At 34.1% G+C, this 18,123-nt stretch overlaps 1 protein-coding gene across 1 annotated transcript in view; it reads left to right on the forward strand.

Moving 5' to 3' along the window:
- adamtsl3 (ADAMTS-like 3) overlaps nucleotides 1-18,123 on the forward strand; it is a 786,695-nt gene that overhangs the window by 375,331 nt on the left and 393,241 nt on the right. Inside the window, exon 4 of the mRNA XM_030126022.1 lies at nucleotides 17,117-17,244. Coding sequence (XP_029981882.1) covers nucleotides 17,117-17,244 — 128 coding nt within the window. The remainder of the gene's footprint in view (nucleotides 1-17,116; nucleotides 17,245-18,123) is intronic.

The raw sequence follows: 18,123 nt of genomic DNA on the forward strand, positions 1-18,123 counted from the left end.
TTCATATTTCTTGCAATAAACGAGTTCTGAAGATTTGACTTTTGCCAATTTATGATGAATGTTTATTTTTAATATTACAGGCGAATGAAATGACTTCGACTAGAACACAGGTGTCAAACATGCGGCCCGGGGGCCAAAACCGGCCTGCCAAAGGGTCCAGTCTGGACCCTGGGATGAATTTGTGAAATGCAAAAATCACATTGAAGATATTAGTAGTCAAGGATGTTAAAATCATTTTAGGTCAGACCAGTAAAATACTATCATAATAGCCTATAACTAATGAAAACCATAAATTTTCTTCTTTGTTTTAGTGAAAAAAAAAAAAAAAAAACATTTACAGACTAGCCTTTTACAATAATGTGAATAACCTGAAATGTCTTAAGAGAAGTATGTGGAATTTTAACAATATTCTGCCTGTTATTAAATGTTTTGTGTATTTGTAGATCCACTGTGATCTTTAAGTTGTGATGAACATGTATAAATGATAAACTAAGGTGTAATATTGTTAACATTGCACTGATTTTTCTTAAGAATTTTCAGGTTCATATTTGTTCGTGTTATGTTCAAGTGCAGTTCGTAGATGTAAAGTTTCATTACAGAATTTTTCTTTTTTCAGTCAAAAACATAGACAAAACTTTGGAGTTGAAATTATTTATAAGTTCTTATCCTATTATTTATATTATTTTACTGGTCCGGCCCACTTTATATCATATTAGGCTGTATGTGGTCCCTGAACTAAAATGAGTTTGACAACCCTGGACTAGAAGATCTTGCAAAAATAAGCCTGACGTATTCTGCTACATCTACACCATTGTACCTAACAGGAATCAAGTCACAAGTTTCATAAAGTGTGCTCACCAGTCTTATTTTGGTATTAAACTTGGTGACCAAGATAAAGTTTGGGCGCCACACATGGTATGCAAGGCCAGGTATCAGGGACGCTGGGATGCAGTCATGATGGCTAATTACTGCTGGACTCTGAAGAGAGACGTCCCTGCTGCTGAGCATTCGAGGGGTTCGAAGAAACGAAAAGTTCATGCTCTGAATTTTGCACAATGACAATTTAATGTTCAATTTACGTGTACTTACCTTTATCAATATCTATTATTCAGTTTACAGGAGTTAAAGTTTGTAACACTTAATAAATACATCCTGTTAGAAAATGATTTTTTTTTCTCTTAAAACCTATTTTGGGTGAGAACTATATAAAAAATCAACTGATAAAGTCACAAAAATGTTATTAATTTTGTGAGAAGATCAAATTTTTCAAAATCAAATTAGCAAAAAAACCTGACCTGATTGAGAAAAACAGATGTCATTTTTGGATTTAGCGGTGCAAAATGGTCCTAATTCAGTTGAAAAAACCTAGACAACTTGCAAAAAAATATTTTTTTGTAACCCAGTGTAATAATACCAGTACCCTTATTTGCTAGTATTATTGTGGCAGCGGTAGAGGCGGAGGCAGTCACAATATAACAATGAATTAAATAATTTAATAGTTGTAATAATGTATTTGTATCAGTTACTATCTGTTTTGAGTTTATATGAATCAATTTCAATTAGTATGGCTATGAGGGGGGTGGAGCCCAGCACACAGAGTCCAAGGAGAGGAGGACGTATAGGTATTTTTTTCAATTAAACTGCTTTACTCCTTTACTGAAATTTAATGAAACCAAGCTAATCTAAATACCATTTTTCAGGTTTATGTTTTCAGGAAGATAACACTGGGTTACAAAACAATGTTTTTTGCAAGTTGTCTAGGTTTTTTCAACTGAATTAGCACCATTTTGCACCGCTAAATCCAAAAATGACATCTGTTTTTTTCAGTCAGGTCAGGTTTTTTTGCTAATTTGATTTTGAAAAATTTGATCTTCTCACAAAATTGATTCCATTTTTGTGACTTTATCAGTTGATTTTTTATACAGTTCTCACCCAAAATAGGTTTTAAGAGAAAAAAAAAAAATCATTTGATCACTTGATTCCTGTTAGGTACAATGGTGTATTCACCGCAGATGTAGCAGAATACGTCAGGCTTATTTTTGCAAGATCTTCTAGTCGAAGCCATTTCATTCACCTGTAATATTAAAAAAAACATTAATCATAAATTGGCAAAAGTCAAATCTTCAGAACTCGTTTATTGCAAGAAATATGAGCACAGGATAATCTGAGGTTGGCTGCAAACCCCTGCTCCACATATCTGACCATTCCAAAACTTGCTAAGTAATTTTTAATTAACCTCAACCAGCATCAAAAAAAAAAAAAAAAAAAAAAACCCACAAAACGAATCTAAAGTGTGAGCAATTTGAGAGCAAAACACACTCCAACGATTATTTGTAACGTAAGTGTAACTTTGTAAAAGTCCCTAAAATAAAGAATAAAAAAGAGACCGACGTGTTCAATCTTACAGTTTGATGATATTCTGAAGAGAAAAAAGAGAAAAAAAATCATTTGATCATTTGATTCCTGTTAGGTACAATGGTGTATTCACCGCAGATGTAGCAGAATACATCAGGCTTATTTTTGCTAGATCTTCTAGTCGAAGCCATTTCATTCACCTGTAATATTAAAAAAAACCATTAATCATAAATTGGCAAAAGTAAAATCTTCAGAACTCGTTTATTGCAAGAAATATGAAAGAATTTTGTATCATATGATGTGAAAATGCCCATAAATGTAAGCAAAAATGTTAAAAAGCCAATATGTAGCATAGTTCAGAAAGTTGACCTGATTGAGCAAAATTAATGTGATTTTTGGATTCAGCACACCAAAATTAAACTAAATCAGCTCAAAAAACTTAAACAATAAATTTGTTGTTGACCAGTGTAATCCTCTGATTGCTCATGTTATAATGGAAAATAGAAAGAGATAAATGACTTAAAGAATGGACAAAAGTATCTGCACAAGGTCAAGCTGAACTCCAAACCCATAATTTAGCTTTGAATGACATAAATACAGCACATAACAAATATATGAGACCACCATTCAATGCAAGGTGGAACATCTTTGGTACAGCATTTTTTTTTAAATATTTCTGTCATGGTTTATACCCCAGTATATAGAAGCTCTTTTGCCTCAATTAAATTTTTTATGCAAAAATATAATTATTATTGTTATCTATGATGAAATTTTAGTTTTACAAAAAACAAAAAAAACAAAAGGCAAATCACTTTATTTTTCTGATTAATAATTTGAATTATAGTTATTTATGTGCATGCCTGTTGAGCCACGTTATGTAATAAATTCCCATTATGTAATAAAAGTTCCAAATGTAATAAGAATGTCACGTCATCTTGTAATAAAGCCGCATTATGTAATAAACTGACACATTTTGTAATAAACTACGTCAACGCATTATACAGTAAATTTTTTCACATTACGTAGTAAGTTATTACAGTTTGAGAAATTTATTTTAAAAAATACACTTGACAAATTTTTATTTAAAAAAAAAAATGTAATAACATGGTTCATGATGTAATAACAATCCAAATTAATATAATTTCAGAGCAATTTAGAAGAAATTAGTCACAGGAGTGTTGAGCCACATTATGTAATAAATTCCCATTATGTAATAAAAGTTCAAAATGTAATAAGAATGTCACGTCATCTTGTAATAAAGCCGCATTATGTAATAAACTTACGCATTTTGTAATAAACTACATCAATGCATTATGTAGTAAATTTTTTCGCATTATGTAGTAAGTTATTACAGTTTGAGAAATTTATGTAAAAAAAATACACTTGACACATTTTTATTGAAAAAAAAAATGTAATAACATGGTTCATGATGTAATAACAATCCAAATTAATATAATTTCTGAGCAATTTAGAAGAAATTCGTCACAGGAGCTGCAGGTAATGTAATCAGAACTTTAACCACACAGTTTAAAGATCAATTTAGCACATTTATCATTTTCCTGAAAATAAAAATGTGTCAAGTGCATTTTGTAATAAACTTCTCAAATTGTAATAACTTACTACATAATGCGAAAAAATTTACAACATAATGCATTGAGGTAGTTTATTACAAAATGCGTCAGTTTATTACATAATGCAACTTTATTACAAAATGACGTGACATTCTTATTACATTTTGAACTTTTATTACATAATGGGAATTTATTACATAATGTGGCTCAACAATGCCTGAATAGATTTTTTTTTTTTTTTTATTAGTGGTTAAATGTTATGCTTGATTAGTTTCTCATGTTTCAGAAAAGCCTAGTGAGTCCGAAAAAATTATGAATAAAAACTTGAATTCAGGTTGAAATTCTTCATTTTTGTTAAAAATGGTAAAACGTCAAGAGCTCGGTGAAAATGACAGTCGTGTTAAAGTGCTTTATGATGCTGGATTTTCTGTGAGACAAATAGGGAAAGGTTATGTAATGCATTTGTTACCCACCGTATGTATATTATCAGTTTATAAGTGTTGTATTTCTTAGTGTTTTTAGCTTCAGACTAATGCATCACAATGAATCAATGTTCACAACTTGGACCAGAACAACACTGTAATATCAACACTGGTCTGGATCAAAAATAATGAACTAAATGCTGGTGTTTTCCTAATAACCTCTAATATAGATTTTGACATTTAATGGGATAAAATGCACAGGGGTTATTACTTTCATTCCGTGCAGGAGCGTCGGTTCCTGGGTTTGGGTTTGGGTTTGTGCGTGCTGACTCACTGGCATCACTTTCTGGGACGTTTAATGGAACAGATCCATCATCTGTGTTGTTGGGATCACCTGGGTTTTTCCTGCTGAGACGAGCCAAAACGTCTGCTGTGAAAAAAGGTCTAGTACTGCGAGCAAACGTCCACACTGCATCTAGTCATACACTATATGGACAAAAGTATTGGGACACGTTGAATTCAGGTGTTTCTTTATAAAACAAAGAAATATGTCACAATATAGTTTTATATCATTACATTGGTTAGTTTTATGTGAATTCAGATGGTTTTTAATGAATTTCTCTCAACATTGATTTTCTTTTTGGATTTTGTTTTGTTTTTTTTATCCATGACTATGATTTTAAATGTTCTTCCTCTAAATTTCTTAAATATTTTTCGAGCTCTGACTGTAAATAATAATTTTCCAGCACAACTAACCATCTACTTTCTTCACATCTCACTTAAGAAGAATAATTGCCCATTAAACGTTAAGGAAATATTGATGTTTGAAAACTGTATGGACAAAAGTATTGGGACACGTTGAATTCAGGTGTTTCTTTTCTAAAAGGGGTCTGGGATACAAAACAGTAATGACAAATGTCACAAAATACTTTTATGTCATTGCATTGGTTCATTTTGTTTGAATTGAAATGGTCAGAAATGGTTTTTAATTAATTTCCCTCAACAATGATTTTGTTTTGTTTTTTTTATCCATGACTATGATTTTAAATGTTCTTCCTCTAAATTTGTTAAATATTTTTCGTGCTTTGACTGTAAATAATAATTTTCCAGCACAACTAACCATCTACTTTCTTCACATCTCACTTAAGAAGAATAATTGCCCATTAAACTTTAAGGAAATATTGATGTTTGAAAACTATATGGACAAAAGTATTGGGACATTTTGAATTCAGATGTTTCTTTTCTAACCGGGGTCTGGGATACAAAACAATAATGACAAATGTCATAATATAGTTTTATATCATTGCATTGTTAGTTTTGTTTGAATTGAGATGGTCAGAGAGGGGTTTTAATTAATTTCCTTTAACAATGATCTGTTTTTTGTTTTTTTGTTTGTTTGTTTTTGTTTTTTTATTTTATTTTTTTTTATTTATCCATGACTATGATTTTAAATGTTCTACCTCTAGATTTCTTCAATATTTTTCGTGCCCTGACTATAAAAAATAATTTTCCAGCACAACTAACCATCTACTTTCTTCACATCTCACTTAAGAAGAAAAATCTTCTATTAAACTGTAAGGAAATATAGATTTTTTAAAAACTATATGGACAAAAATATTGCTGTAAGATGTCCTGTTCATGCTGATTTGAAATGTAAACATCAATATTTCCTTAAAGTTTAATGGAAGATTTTTCTTCCTATGTGAAATATGAAGCAAATAGACGGTTAGTTGTGCTGGAAAATTATTATTTACAGTCAGAGCACGAAAAATATTTGAGAAATTTATAGGTAGAATTCATAGTCATGGATTTTTTTTAAAAATCAATGTTGAGAGAAATTAAGTCAAAACCATCTCTGAGGCACTTTGGAAGCAAAGATAACAATTTAAACCAAATGAACCAATGCAATGCAATGGTATTTATCCCAATATGAAACTATATTATACATTTGTCATTGTTTTGTATCCCAGACCCCTATTAGAGAAGAAACACCTGAATTCAAAGTGTCCCAATACTTTTGTCCTTATAGTATAGAAACAATTTCTCCAAGGTGGTGGTCTTAGACATATCTGTACAGTGATATGACACTGAAGGAGTATAAGGTTTAGGTTAAATATGTACTCTGTTGAGCTCATTTGTTCTTCATTAAATGGTTTGCTTGTATTCATTGGACAGTATTTGATTTTCTCAGCAGGAGAGCAGGCTGGTGTGTTTGTACATCGTAGATCATCTGCAGAAAGTTTACTTAAGGTTTTCTTTTTTTGGGAAATGGAGGTAAAAGAGGCTTGTACCTTTGCTCAGCCTGTTATCCCCCTCTGGTCTGAATGCATCAGTGTGAAATGCTTCCTGCTCCGGTGCTGAGTCAGTTGACAGTTGCCACAGCTGATATTCTGTTCTGTTTCAGTCCGGTCCGGTCTGAGCTGATCTTCTGCTGCGTTCGCTCACTGTGGATATACAAGATTTGCTGTAACTGAAGTGTGAACAGAAATTCTGTCTTTCCACATGGCAGCTTTTCAGCGTCTCCTGTCGGACTTGTAAAACCGAGAAGCTTTTTTCAGTTCGAGTTTGATCAAGAATTTACTGTAGAGTATTTTTCACACCTACATGGTTGGATTGAATTTGTTTTTTTGTTTTGTTTTGTTTTTTACATCCTGCAGTTCTTTTTTTCTTCCTTTTGTGGTTTGTTGGTTTGTTTGACAACAGTTAAGACAAGTAACGTGGTCTGTTTTCACATTGAACTGAAAGGATGTGTTTTTCAATATATGACTGTGAACGTTGGAGTGTCATTTGGTAGGAATTAGTATTTTAATCAGCAGAAATACCCCGAGTCCTTTGTTTACATGAAACACTGAATAAATCTGTGAGTTACAGTAATTGAAACTTATATTCCTGTAAAATATGAACATAAATAATGATAATAATAATGATAATACCACATATAATATAGATAATAGTACACGACTGATCAATATTAAAACTGAAAATGGTTCATGCCTATGGAATATTGTTGATATATTGACTACAATAATATTATAATATTTTACGTATGCATTTATACTAAGGAATATATGACTATAGAATGGGGGTGGGAGTAAAATAACTTGCATTTCTTCCATTTCCTTTTTGAGCAAATATATGTAAGCTAACATAACATAACATAACATAACATAGCATAGCATAGCAAAGCATAACATAACATAACACAATATAACATAACATAGCAAAGCATAACAACATAACATAGCATAGCATAGCAAAGCATAACATAACATAGCATAGCAAAGCATAACATAACATAGCATAGCATAACATAGCATAGCATAATATAGCATAGCATAATATAACATAGCATAGCATAGCAAAGCATAACATAGCATAGCAAAGCATAATATAACATAACATAGCATAGCAAAGCATAACACAACATAACATAGCATAGCAAAGCATAACGTAACATAGCGTAGTGTAGCATAAGATAACATAATATAACATAGCATAACATAACATAGCATAGCATAGCAAAGCATAACATAAGATAACATAACATAGCATAGCAAAGCATAACATAACATAGCATAGCATAGCAAAGCATAACATAGCATAGCAAAGCATAATATAACATAACATAGCATAGCAAAGCATAACACAACATAACATAGCATAGCATAGCAAAGCATAACATAAGATAACATAGCATAGCAAAGCATAACATAACATAGCATAGCAAAGCATAACACAACATAGCATAGCAAAGCATAACATAACATAAGATAACATAACATAGCATAGCAAAGCATAACATAACATAGCATAGCATAGCATAGCAAAGCATAACATAACATAAAATAACATAACATAACATAGCAAAGCATAACATAGCATAGCATAGCAAAGCATAATGTAACGCAGCGTAGTGTAGCATAACATAATATAACATAGCATAACATAACATAAGATAACATAACATAGCATAGGATAGTATAACATAACATAGCATAGCATAGTATAGCATAGCAAAGCATAACGTAATGTAGCGTAGCATAACATAACATAGCATAACATAACATAGCATAGCATAGCATAACAAAGCATAACATAACATAACATAACATAGTAAAGCATAACGTAGCGTAGTGTAGCATAACATAACATAATATAACATAGCATAACATAACATAACATAACATAGCAAAGCATAACATAACACAAGATAACATAACACAAGATAACATAACGTAGCATAGCATAGTATAGCATAGCAAAGCATAACATAACATAGCATAGCATAATATAACATAACATAGCATAGCAAAGCATAACGTAAAGCAGCGTAGTGTAGCATAACATAATATAACATAGCATAACATAACATAACATAGCATAGCATAGCAAAGCATAACATAACGTAAGATAACATAACATAGCATAGGATAGTATAACGTAACATAATATAGCATAGCATAATATAGCATAGCAAAGCATAACGTAATGTAGCGTAGCATAACATAACATAGCATAACATAACATAAAATAACATAACATAACATAGAATAGCAAAGCATAACATAACATAGCATAGCATAACATAACATAACATAGCATAGCAAAGCATAACGTAACGCAGCGTAGTGTAGCATAACATAATATAACATAACATAACATAGCATAGCATAGCAAAGCATAACATAACATAAGATAACATAACATAGTATAGCATAGCAAAGCATGACGTAACGTAGCATAGCGTAGCATAACATAACATAGCATAACATAACATAACATAAAATAACATAACATAACATAGCATAGCAAAGCATAACATAACATAGCATAGCATAATATAACATAACATAACATAGCATAGCATAGCAAAGCATAACGTAACGCAGCGTAGTGTAGCATAACATAATATAACATAGCATAACATAACATAGCATAGCATAGCATAGCATAGCAAAGCATAACATAACATAAGATAACATAACATAGCATAGGATAGTATAACGTAACATAACATAGCATAGCATAGTATAGCATAGCAAAGCATAACGTAATGTAGCGTAGCATAACATAACATAGCATAACATAACATGACAAAGCATAACATAACATAACATAACATGACATGACATAGCATGGCATAACATAACATAACATAGCCAAGCATAAAGTAGCGTAGTGTAGCATAACATAGCATAACATAACATAGCATAGCATAGCATAGCAAAGCATAACATAACATAAGATAACATAACATAACATAGCATAGTATAGCATAGCAAAGCATAACGTAACGTAGCGTAGCATAACATAACATAACATAACATAGCATAACATAACATAACATAGCATAGCATAGTATAGCATAGCAAAGCATAACGTAACGTAGCGTAGCATAACATAACATAACATAACATAACATGACATGACATGACATGACATGACATGACATAACATAACAGACAAAAATAGTGCGGAGACATCAGGCTGAAAATACACACTTGTGAATCAACAAATATAAAGTGAAACAAGGAATCTGCTATTTATATAAGTATTTATTTAAATGTAAATGTACATATTATCTACATATTTACAATATATTTGCACATACACATGTTGTGATATGGGGATGGGGAGGATGAGTTACTGAAAACAGTTATATATTCTGATGATGTAGTTCTGTATAAATAGATTTCCGTGTGTATACGTGTAGGTCTACGTACGTGTAGGATTAAAGAGGAGTGACATAACATTTCCATGTGTCGTATGTTAACAGGATCAGCTCACTTCAGCTCCACTTGTTAAAAGAGCTGCAAAAGACTCAGAAATGACATAAGGTGAAGTATTTCAAGAGTCGTCCAATTCAGCTTCTCTCTGAGCCTTTATCTCTAGTTCCACACCTTACATTAACCCCTTCCCACCTTCCCCTCTTCAACTTCTCTGTCTTTCCTTTAAGCCTGACGTCATTTGGCTACAACAATACGGAGGAAAAACTACCCAACGACCCAAATCCAGCACAGAAGCACATTGTGTCATTAAAGGAAAAGAAAAAGAAGACCGTTATCTCATACTTACCACATCCATATCTCATAATTACAAGATCTTTTCTCGTAATTATGAGATAAGGAGTCTACAAATATTTTTCTTAAGTGAATTCAATGTGTTACTGCAATCCAGCATTGATCTGATAAATAATACGCTACATTTTTATGTGTTTTTGACAGAAAATGACTGAGAACCATGGACGACTGAGGCTAAAGCAATAATTAGGACTAACTGAATATGAATCTCCTTTGGCATTTACTTCATCATTACATTAATGGGATGTAAAATAAATCAAATTATTGTAACATAGGTCAGTTTAACCATTTATTGGGCAAGTGACTATTTTTGGTCATTTCTGCATACGTTACAAGACAGTGACTGCAGCAGTTCCAGTGAGGACAGTGAGTCAACAATCTGAGGTCCAATGTGGTCTACAGGGTCTGTAAGGTCCACCTCTGCATGAACAGTGAGTGGACCTGTTTTGTTAGGTACCATGAAGTAATGGTACTAATGTAAGGAATGATGTTTAAAGGGAGAATGTGGATGTGGACAGGGGTGTGGATCAACACTTATGTTGGTCCAATGTTCTAAAAGTGATATTTTAATGTTCTAAAATACATGTTCCTTGCACATTACATGCATTTTCTTGTATTTTTATATATATATACTATTGGATTGCTTTTGTGTTTTGATTTGTTCTTTGCCCATATATGAGCAAGGAGCCAAATATGGTAACTTTGTTGACCTTGACTGTCTACATGACAATAAAAAATGTTGCACAATTTCTAGCGCTGTCAAACAATTAAAATTTTTAGTCAGAGTAATCACAGACTTTTTGTGGAAAAATTTTGATTAATCACAATTAGGGATGGGAATCGAGAACCGGTTCTTTTTTGAGAACCGGTTCCCAGTAGCTCGATTCCTTGGAATCGTTTGCCTGCCTGCTTAATGATTCTGCTTATCGATTCTGCCTTCGTTGCGCATGTGTGATGACGTCACACGTACGCTGCATTGTTTTGGTCAGAACGTAGCCAACATGGAGTTGAGGCAGACACGGTCTAAAAAGACAACACCAGGTCCACTGGAACACTGTCAAAGCTTCCATGTCTTCAGAAGAGTGGAATCCCTCCAATATCCTCAAACATTTGTCCACAGCATGTGAATCATTTACAGGAATGTCACGTATTTGATTCACTACTTAGCAGCGCTTGTGAATGTCGTGGCCGAGTGAACGCCGGGCCCAGTTCCGGTTCCGGTGTGGGCAACAAACGTTGTAACTCCTCAAATACAAGTTTCCGAAGGTAGGGGAAAGGAAATGAGGTGCACAACAACGGGAGACAAGCCGAGCTGAGTCGAACCAATTCCACGAAGTAGAAATGCGGAAATAGAGGAATTAGTAAAAAGTCTTTAGTTTCACTTTCACTGCTCCCCCCCCCCCCCCCCCCCCCCCCCCCCCCCCCGAACTGGCCTGGCGTCATCTGTTATTATTATTTGTACATACTGTATATGTTATATTTTCTGTGCAGAGATTGAAATATAAAAGACAGTTAATGCAAACACACCTGTTTGTACTCTTTTATTCCCTCACCCAATGAGAATCGATAAGGAATCGGATCGATAAGCAATATCGATAATGGAATCAGAATCGTTAAATTCTTAACGATTCCCATCCCTAATCACGATTAAATATCATTTATTTTTATTCCATATTAATTGCATTTCATTTTGCATGAACAAACAGACTCAAGAAAGATGTACTTAACGTATTTATTAAACACCTTCAATAGTTTCAACAAAATAACTGCACTGGAAATTTGCCCGAGTAAAATTTACTAAAATTGAAGAAAGCTTTACTCTACTCCGAAAACATTTGGTCCCTCTCTAAAATGAGTAAATGCTACTCTTTGGGTGGAGCTGTCCAAACTCAATATAGAGCCAAATTTACTCAGTATTAAGCCAAATTTACTCTTTTTGAGGAAAATACTTTCTACTCTGGAAAACATGCTCAGTAATTTTTCCTCTGTGTAAACAACTGTACATTCTTGGGTTTTTTTGTCCTCATATTTCCATCCAGAGGGCCAACGTGCTGTTTATCGTCTTCCATCTTTATGGGTTACTTCTGCTGCCTGTCACTACCAGATCAACTGCCCATTTGTTCATGTATGACGCGAACTCTACTTGGACAAACTGACCCAAATATGTTGCCAGAGATGTTCAGAGTCATTTTGCTGCAGATGGGTTAATTGCGTTAAAATTTTTAATCAGATTAATCATGATGATTGATTAATTTGCGTTAATTTTGACCGCCCTAAAAATTCCACAAAAGTAATTAAATCTTGTTATGTCCTCTAATAATACACTAAGGTTGAAATTTGAAATTTCAGAGTATTTTCTATGAGTGAACTATAATTAAGATGAACTGAATATGAATCAATCTCAACTCCTTTGACATTTGAATCGTCATTACATTAATGGGATGTAAAATGAATCAAATTACTGTAACATAAGGTCAGTTTGAGGTGGATGCAGTGTGTTGTACAATCTGATCTGTTGAATGGAGGAGGTCACAGATGGAACCAGAGGTCTGGTCCTCAACCACTGGTAGATGTCTGCTTCTTACTCATACACTGGTATTTCACTCTTTCATATATTTTTTAGAAGAAGTGTACAAAAATTGGTAGATTGAAAAGCATCTTATCACAAACTACCATAAGAACTCTGTCATTCTTAATCTCATTGATCAGGACCTGGTTTAGGCTTTATAGATTTATTTAACATGAGATTTGGCATTGTTTTAAATACAGGTCACTGGTTAAGTCTTGCATGTGACCTGTGTGTCGCCAGTGGTGTCTTGTTTTTATCTCACCAGCCAATAGGCCTCGAGCTATTGTGAAGGCTCTGTGTTCGGCATTGTTTCCGGCATCTTTGTCATCTTGGTTGTCTTCGTCATCTTTGTCGTCTCTATAGCCTGCATCGTCTCTGTTGTCTTTGTTGTCTCCATTATCTTTGTCGTTTTGTTGTCTCCATCATCTTTGTCGTCTTTGTTGTCTCCATCATCCTTGTCGTTTCGTTGTCTTTGTCGTTTCATCATCTTTGTCGTTTCGTCGTCTTTGTTGTCTCCGTCATCTTTGTCGTTTTGTTGTCTTTGTTGTCGTCTTTGTCGTTTCGTCGTCTTTGTCGTTTCGTCGTCTTTGTCGTCTTTGTTGTCTCCGTCATCTTTGTCGTTTTGTTGTCTTTGTTGTCGTTTTGTCGTCTTTGTCGTTTTGTCGTCTTTGTCGTTTTGTCGTCTTTGTCGTTTCGTCGTCTTTGTCGTTTTGTCGTCTTTGTTGTCTCCGTCATCTTTGTCGTTTTGTTGTCTTTGTCGTTTCATCGTCTTTGTCGTTTCGTTGTCTTTGTCATTCCATCATCTTTGTCGTTTCATTGTCTTTGTCGTCTCCGTCATCTTTGTCGTTTCGTTGTCTTTGTCGTTTTGTCATCTCGTCGTCTTTGTTGTCTTTGTCGTCTTTGCCTTCGTCTTCATCTTTGTTAGCAATTTCTTCGAACATGTTCTCCCACAAAATTCCGTGTGAGATTCATTTCCAATTTTATATGTAGCTTCCTTGGGACAATGTCTACAAAGTTTGTCCACAGTTTTGACAAATTTAGATTTTTGAATTTTTGCCGAATTTTTTGAAATATTACAAATTTGCCTTTACGTATACTGGTCCATATTTCGATGGTTTATAATATGGAAATGGTTACAGATATCAATATAGTTACTATTGAGCACTGAGAAGAAACCATATATGGACTTTCATTTGGGTCCATGACCTTTGACCTTGAGTGACCTTGAATGGTCAAACTCAAGGTCACCAATGTCTGTATTTCAACAATCATCTTCTATGAAACTACTGGATGGATCCATTACTTTTTTTTTTTTTTTTTATTTTTTTATGTAGTTTCCTTTGGACAATGTCGACACCCATTTTATGTACAGCAGTTTGTGATTTTTATCTGTGAAAAGTGCTTTATAAGTAAACTTTACTCACTTAATTACTTACTAAAGTTTGTTCACAGCTTTGACAGTTTAGATTTTTAGAATTTTTTAAATATTACAAATTTGCCTTTACTTATAATGGTCCATATTTTGATGCTTATAACATGGAAATAGTTACAGATATCAATATAGTTGCTATTGATCACTGATACGAAGTCATATATGGACTTTGATTGAATTAGTTGAGTTCTCCTCCAGTGAAAGTTCCACCCACTTCTATTGGGAGGTTGATCTCCTTCATCCAGACCACAGGACTCGAACATAGAGACAGAACCTGACAACCTCACAAATTCAACTTGGTATTGATTCTTGATAGAACATACCAGCGAGATACAGTGACATTGGTTCTATTTGTTGTGTGTAAAGAAATGCTCGTCTCTGCATTGGTAATGCCTCTCATTGTCAAACACAAACCTACTTTTTACCCCATGTTTGTCTTTTTGCTTCCTAAATATGAGTGACAACCCATGTTCCAGGCTTTCACTCCAAATCCTTTGCAGCCGTTTCATCTTCCGTGCTCTTTTATTGTCAACAAACAATCTGCTTTATCCTGTTGCAATCCTCAAATCGCGGAAACACCTTTATCGTCCATTACTAGATAAGGACGCATATCTTTTATGCTTCTAAATTTAAAAACGCACATTACACGAGTATAAAAAAGATCCATTTTCTTTACTGTTCTGCAGCCGGCTTTGAATGCACTCGGTAATTCCGTAACTCGTATATGCTGTGGCTCCAGCGAAATATGTTTGTTTACTACTAATTTGCTTTGCCAAATGGATTTTGAAAGAAATGTAATAGCAGCTTGGATTATGTTCACCGGTAAGACTTCTGATCCAGGATGTGTGACAGAAACCAGAGGAGAAAGAGGATGAAGGTGGTGGGTGTTTAAAGCATATTTTTATAGACATTATATTGGAGAGATCACGGCTTTGGTTACGTATTTAAAGTATCAGCATATTCTGATTCTAATGAGCAGGAGGACAGCCAACAAACAGCAGCCAGCAGCACTGACTCTGTATTATTCATATTCCTCTGGTACAGCCAACGTTTGCAGCACCAGCTTCGGAGGTCAGATGAAACGACTACGTCAACATGTCTCAGAAAGATTAACTAATTATGTTGTTGTTTTTCCAGTTATTTGAAGTGATGTTAAACACTGGGACATGTTTCCTGGGCTGTAAAATGAATTCTATGACTTAATTGTGGCAAAGCACGTCACTACTGGTGATAATACACAGGAAAATGAGCAGCTAATGGATAGTTTCCAGGTGAAAATACAACACTTTCTGTTTTAAAATACAGTAAATGGACAAAAGTATTGGGACACATTGTGGCTACAGTTCGTAAGATGTCCTGTTCATACTGATTTGAGATATAAACATTAATATTTCCTTAATGTTAAACCCATACAGACTCAGTGCTACTTTTGTGTCAGTTCCCAAATGATTTTTTTTTTAATCTGTATTTAACCTTTCTTAAGTGATTTATCACCATTTATTATAAAACTAACCTCTTTATTTTACATTTTTCACTGTAAATCATGTATTTTCCGATATTTAATTTAGATTTCATGAAAACTCATAGTTTAATTCAAAGGTTATATTAAAACAGAGAAAACTGAAGAAAAAGGGAGTTTTTCAGCAAAATATATCATTAACTGAACATAAACCCAGTGTGTCCATCCACTGTCATTGATCCAACTCTATGGGTTTTACTGGTGAATCAATGTTGTAGAAGATGATGGTGTTTCCACAGTAACTATGGAGCCTCTGAACGTTCAGATGGGTCATATCTGATGACCATGAAAAGACAACAAACTGCATTTTGCACCAATTATTTACATGTATTGATAGGATTAATGAATCAACAGGTATGGAACAGTTTAGATCAGTAGATGCTTTTGGTCGGCTGTTGAGGTTTGGGTCTTTCTGGGTTCATGTAGTGTGTCTCAAACTGTGGGGTGGGCCCCCTAGAGGATGTGGGAAGGCTTGCTGGAGGGGCATGGGATCACTCCTGGGTTTTCTTGTTTTCTTCAGGTTAGAACATGTAGCAGGTGGAACTAATGTTTTAGTGTTGGAGCACCCTGGACTCATTTTAGGGACGTACAACAAACCAGTCTACTGTCATGGTGATCTGTCACTAGACTAGAGAAAGAGTGTAGGTTTGGACAATGGACAAGGACTGGACTGGAAAAGAAACATGTCACATGTTTCTGTTTTTGCATTTTAATGTTCTATTCTATTCGATTCTATTCTATTCTATTCTATTCTGTTCTATTCTATTCTGTTCTATTCTATTCTGTTCTATTCTATTCTGTTCTATTCTATTCTATTCTGCTCTATTCTATTCCGCTCTATTCTATTCTATTCTATTCTATTTTATTCTATTCTATTCTATTCTATTCTGTACTGTTCTATTCTATTATATTCTGTTCCACCCTATTCTATTCTATTCTATTCTATTCTATTCTATTCTATTCTATTCTATTCTATTCTATTCTATTCTGTTCTGTTCTGTTCTATTCTATTCTGTTCCTCTCTACTCTATTCTATTCTATTCTATTCTATTCTATTCTATTCTATTCTATTCTATTCTATTCTATTCTATTTACCTGCAGCTCTCTCCATCGTCCACCTGATCTGATCATTAACGTACTGTCCTCTGTGCTCTCTGTCCCTCCTCAGACCTCCAGGACGACCCGGTCCGATGAAGACCGGGACTTAGGTTGGGACGCCTGGGGACCCTGGAGCGACTGTTCCCGAACGTGCGGAGGAGGAGCCTCATATTCGCTGCGACGCTGCCTCAACAGAGGGTAAGCCTCATCTGACACCTGACAACACACTAGTTTACAGCACTTTTAAAGTATGGATGTAGCCTGTGGCAGAACTGGGATCATTAAATGAACAAAAAAAGTTAATTCAGCGCCTGGTGTGTGATCCTGGTATGAAGCTGCTGATCTCTGCTGGGGGTCAATGGGACTTTTTAATGAGGATAAAACTGCCAGTGATGGTCTGACCTTCCTATCTGTCCAATTCACAAATCCTATTTCGTTGTTTTTGTTTTTTGTTTTTTTTTGAGCAAAATATTCAAGGTAGGGGTATCCTGCTAAGCTAATGTCTAATACCAGCAGACTGAACCTTTTAGATCAGGACTGTCAATGTCATTTTAGTTCATGTTCCACATTCAGCCCAATTTGATCTTAAGTGGGTCTGACCGAGTAAAATATGTGAAGTAATTGAGTAAAATGACTTATGATAAGGGGATATATATACAGGCTGTATCAGAAAAAAATAGGACCAATGGCCCTGTAGCTTACCGGCCAAACTAAAAGCTTTGGTAAATGTATCCAGATGCCATTTATTATCACCCAGTTCTGTGTATTTATTATATTACAGAAATAGCCCATGTTTTGGTCATATTTCCAATCAGATCTGTAAAAAATTCAAATTCCAACTTGATATTATTGATACTGATTTATTGGATCAATCCACTTCCTATCTCTTATAATGGGAAAATTTTTCCAAGTCGCACCAAATCCAGAATCAGATACGGATCAAAATAATTTCAATACCTTGTGTTGACATCATCATACAGAAGCTGTATGCCAAGTTTGAAGTCAATCAGAACTGTAGTTTGGGAGAAGAAGACGATTGAAATGTTTTCCCCATAAGAGCCCATGTTAAATTTTCCG

This window comes from Sphaeramia orbicularis, chromosome 3 (genome assembly GCF_902148855.1).
Source record: "Sphaeramia orbicularis chromosome 3, fSphaOr1.1, whole genome shotgun sequence".
In the NCBI taxonomy this organism is placed as follows: domain Eukaryota; kingdom Metazoa; phylum Chordata; class Actinopteri; order Kurtiformes; family Apogonidae; genus Sphaeramia; species Sphaeramia orbicularis.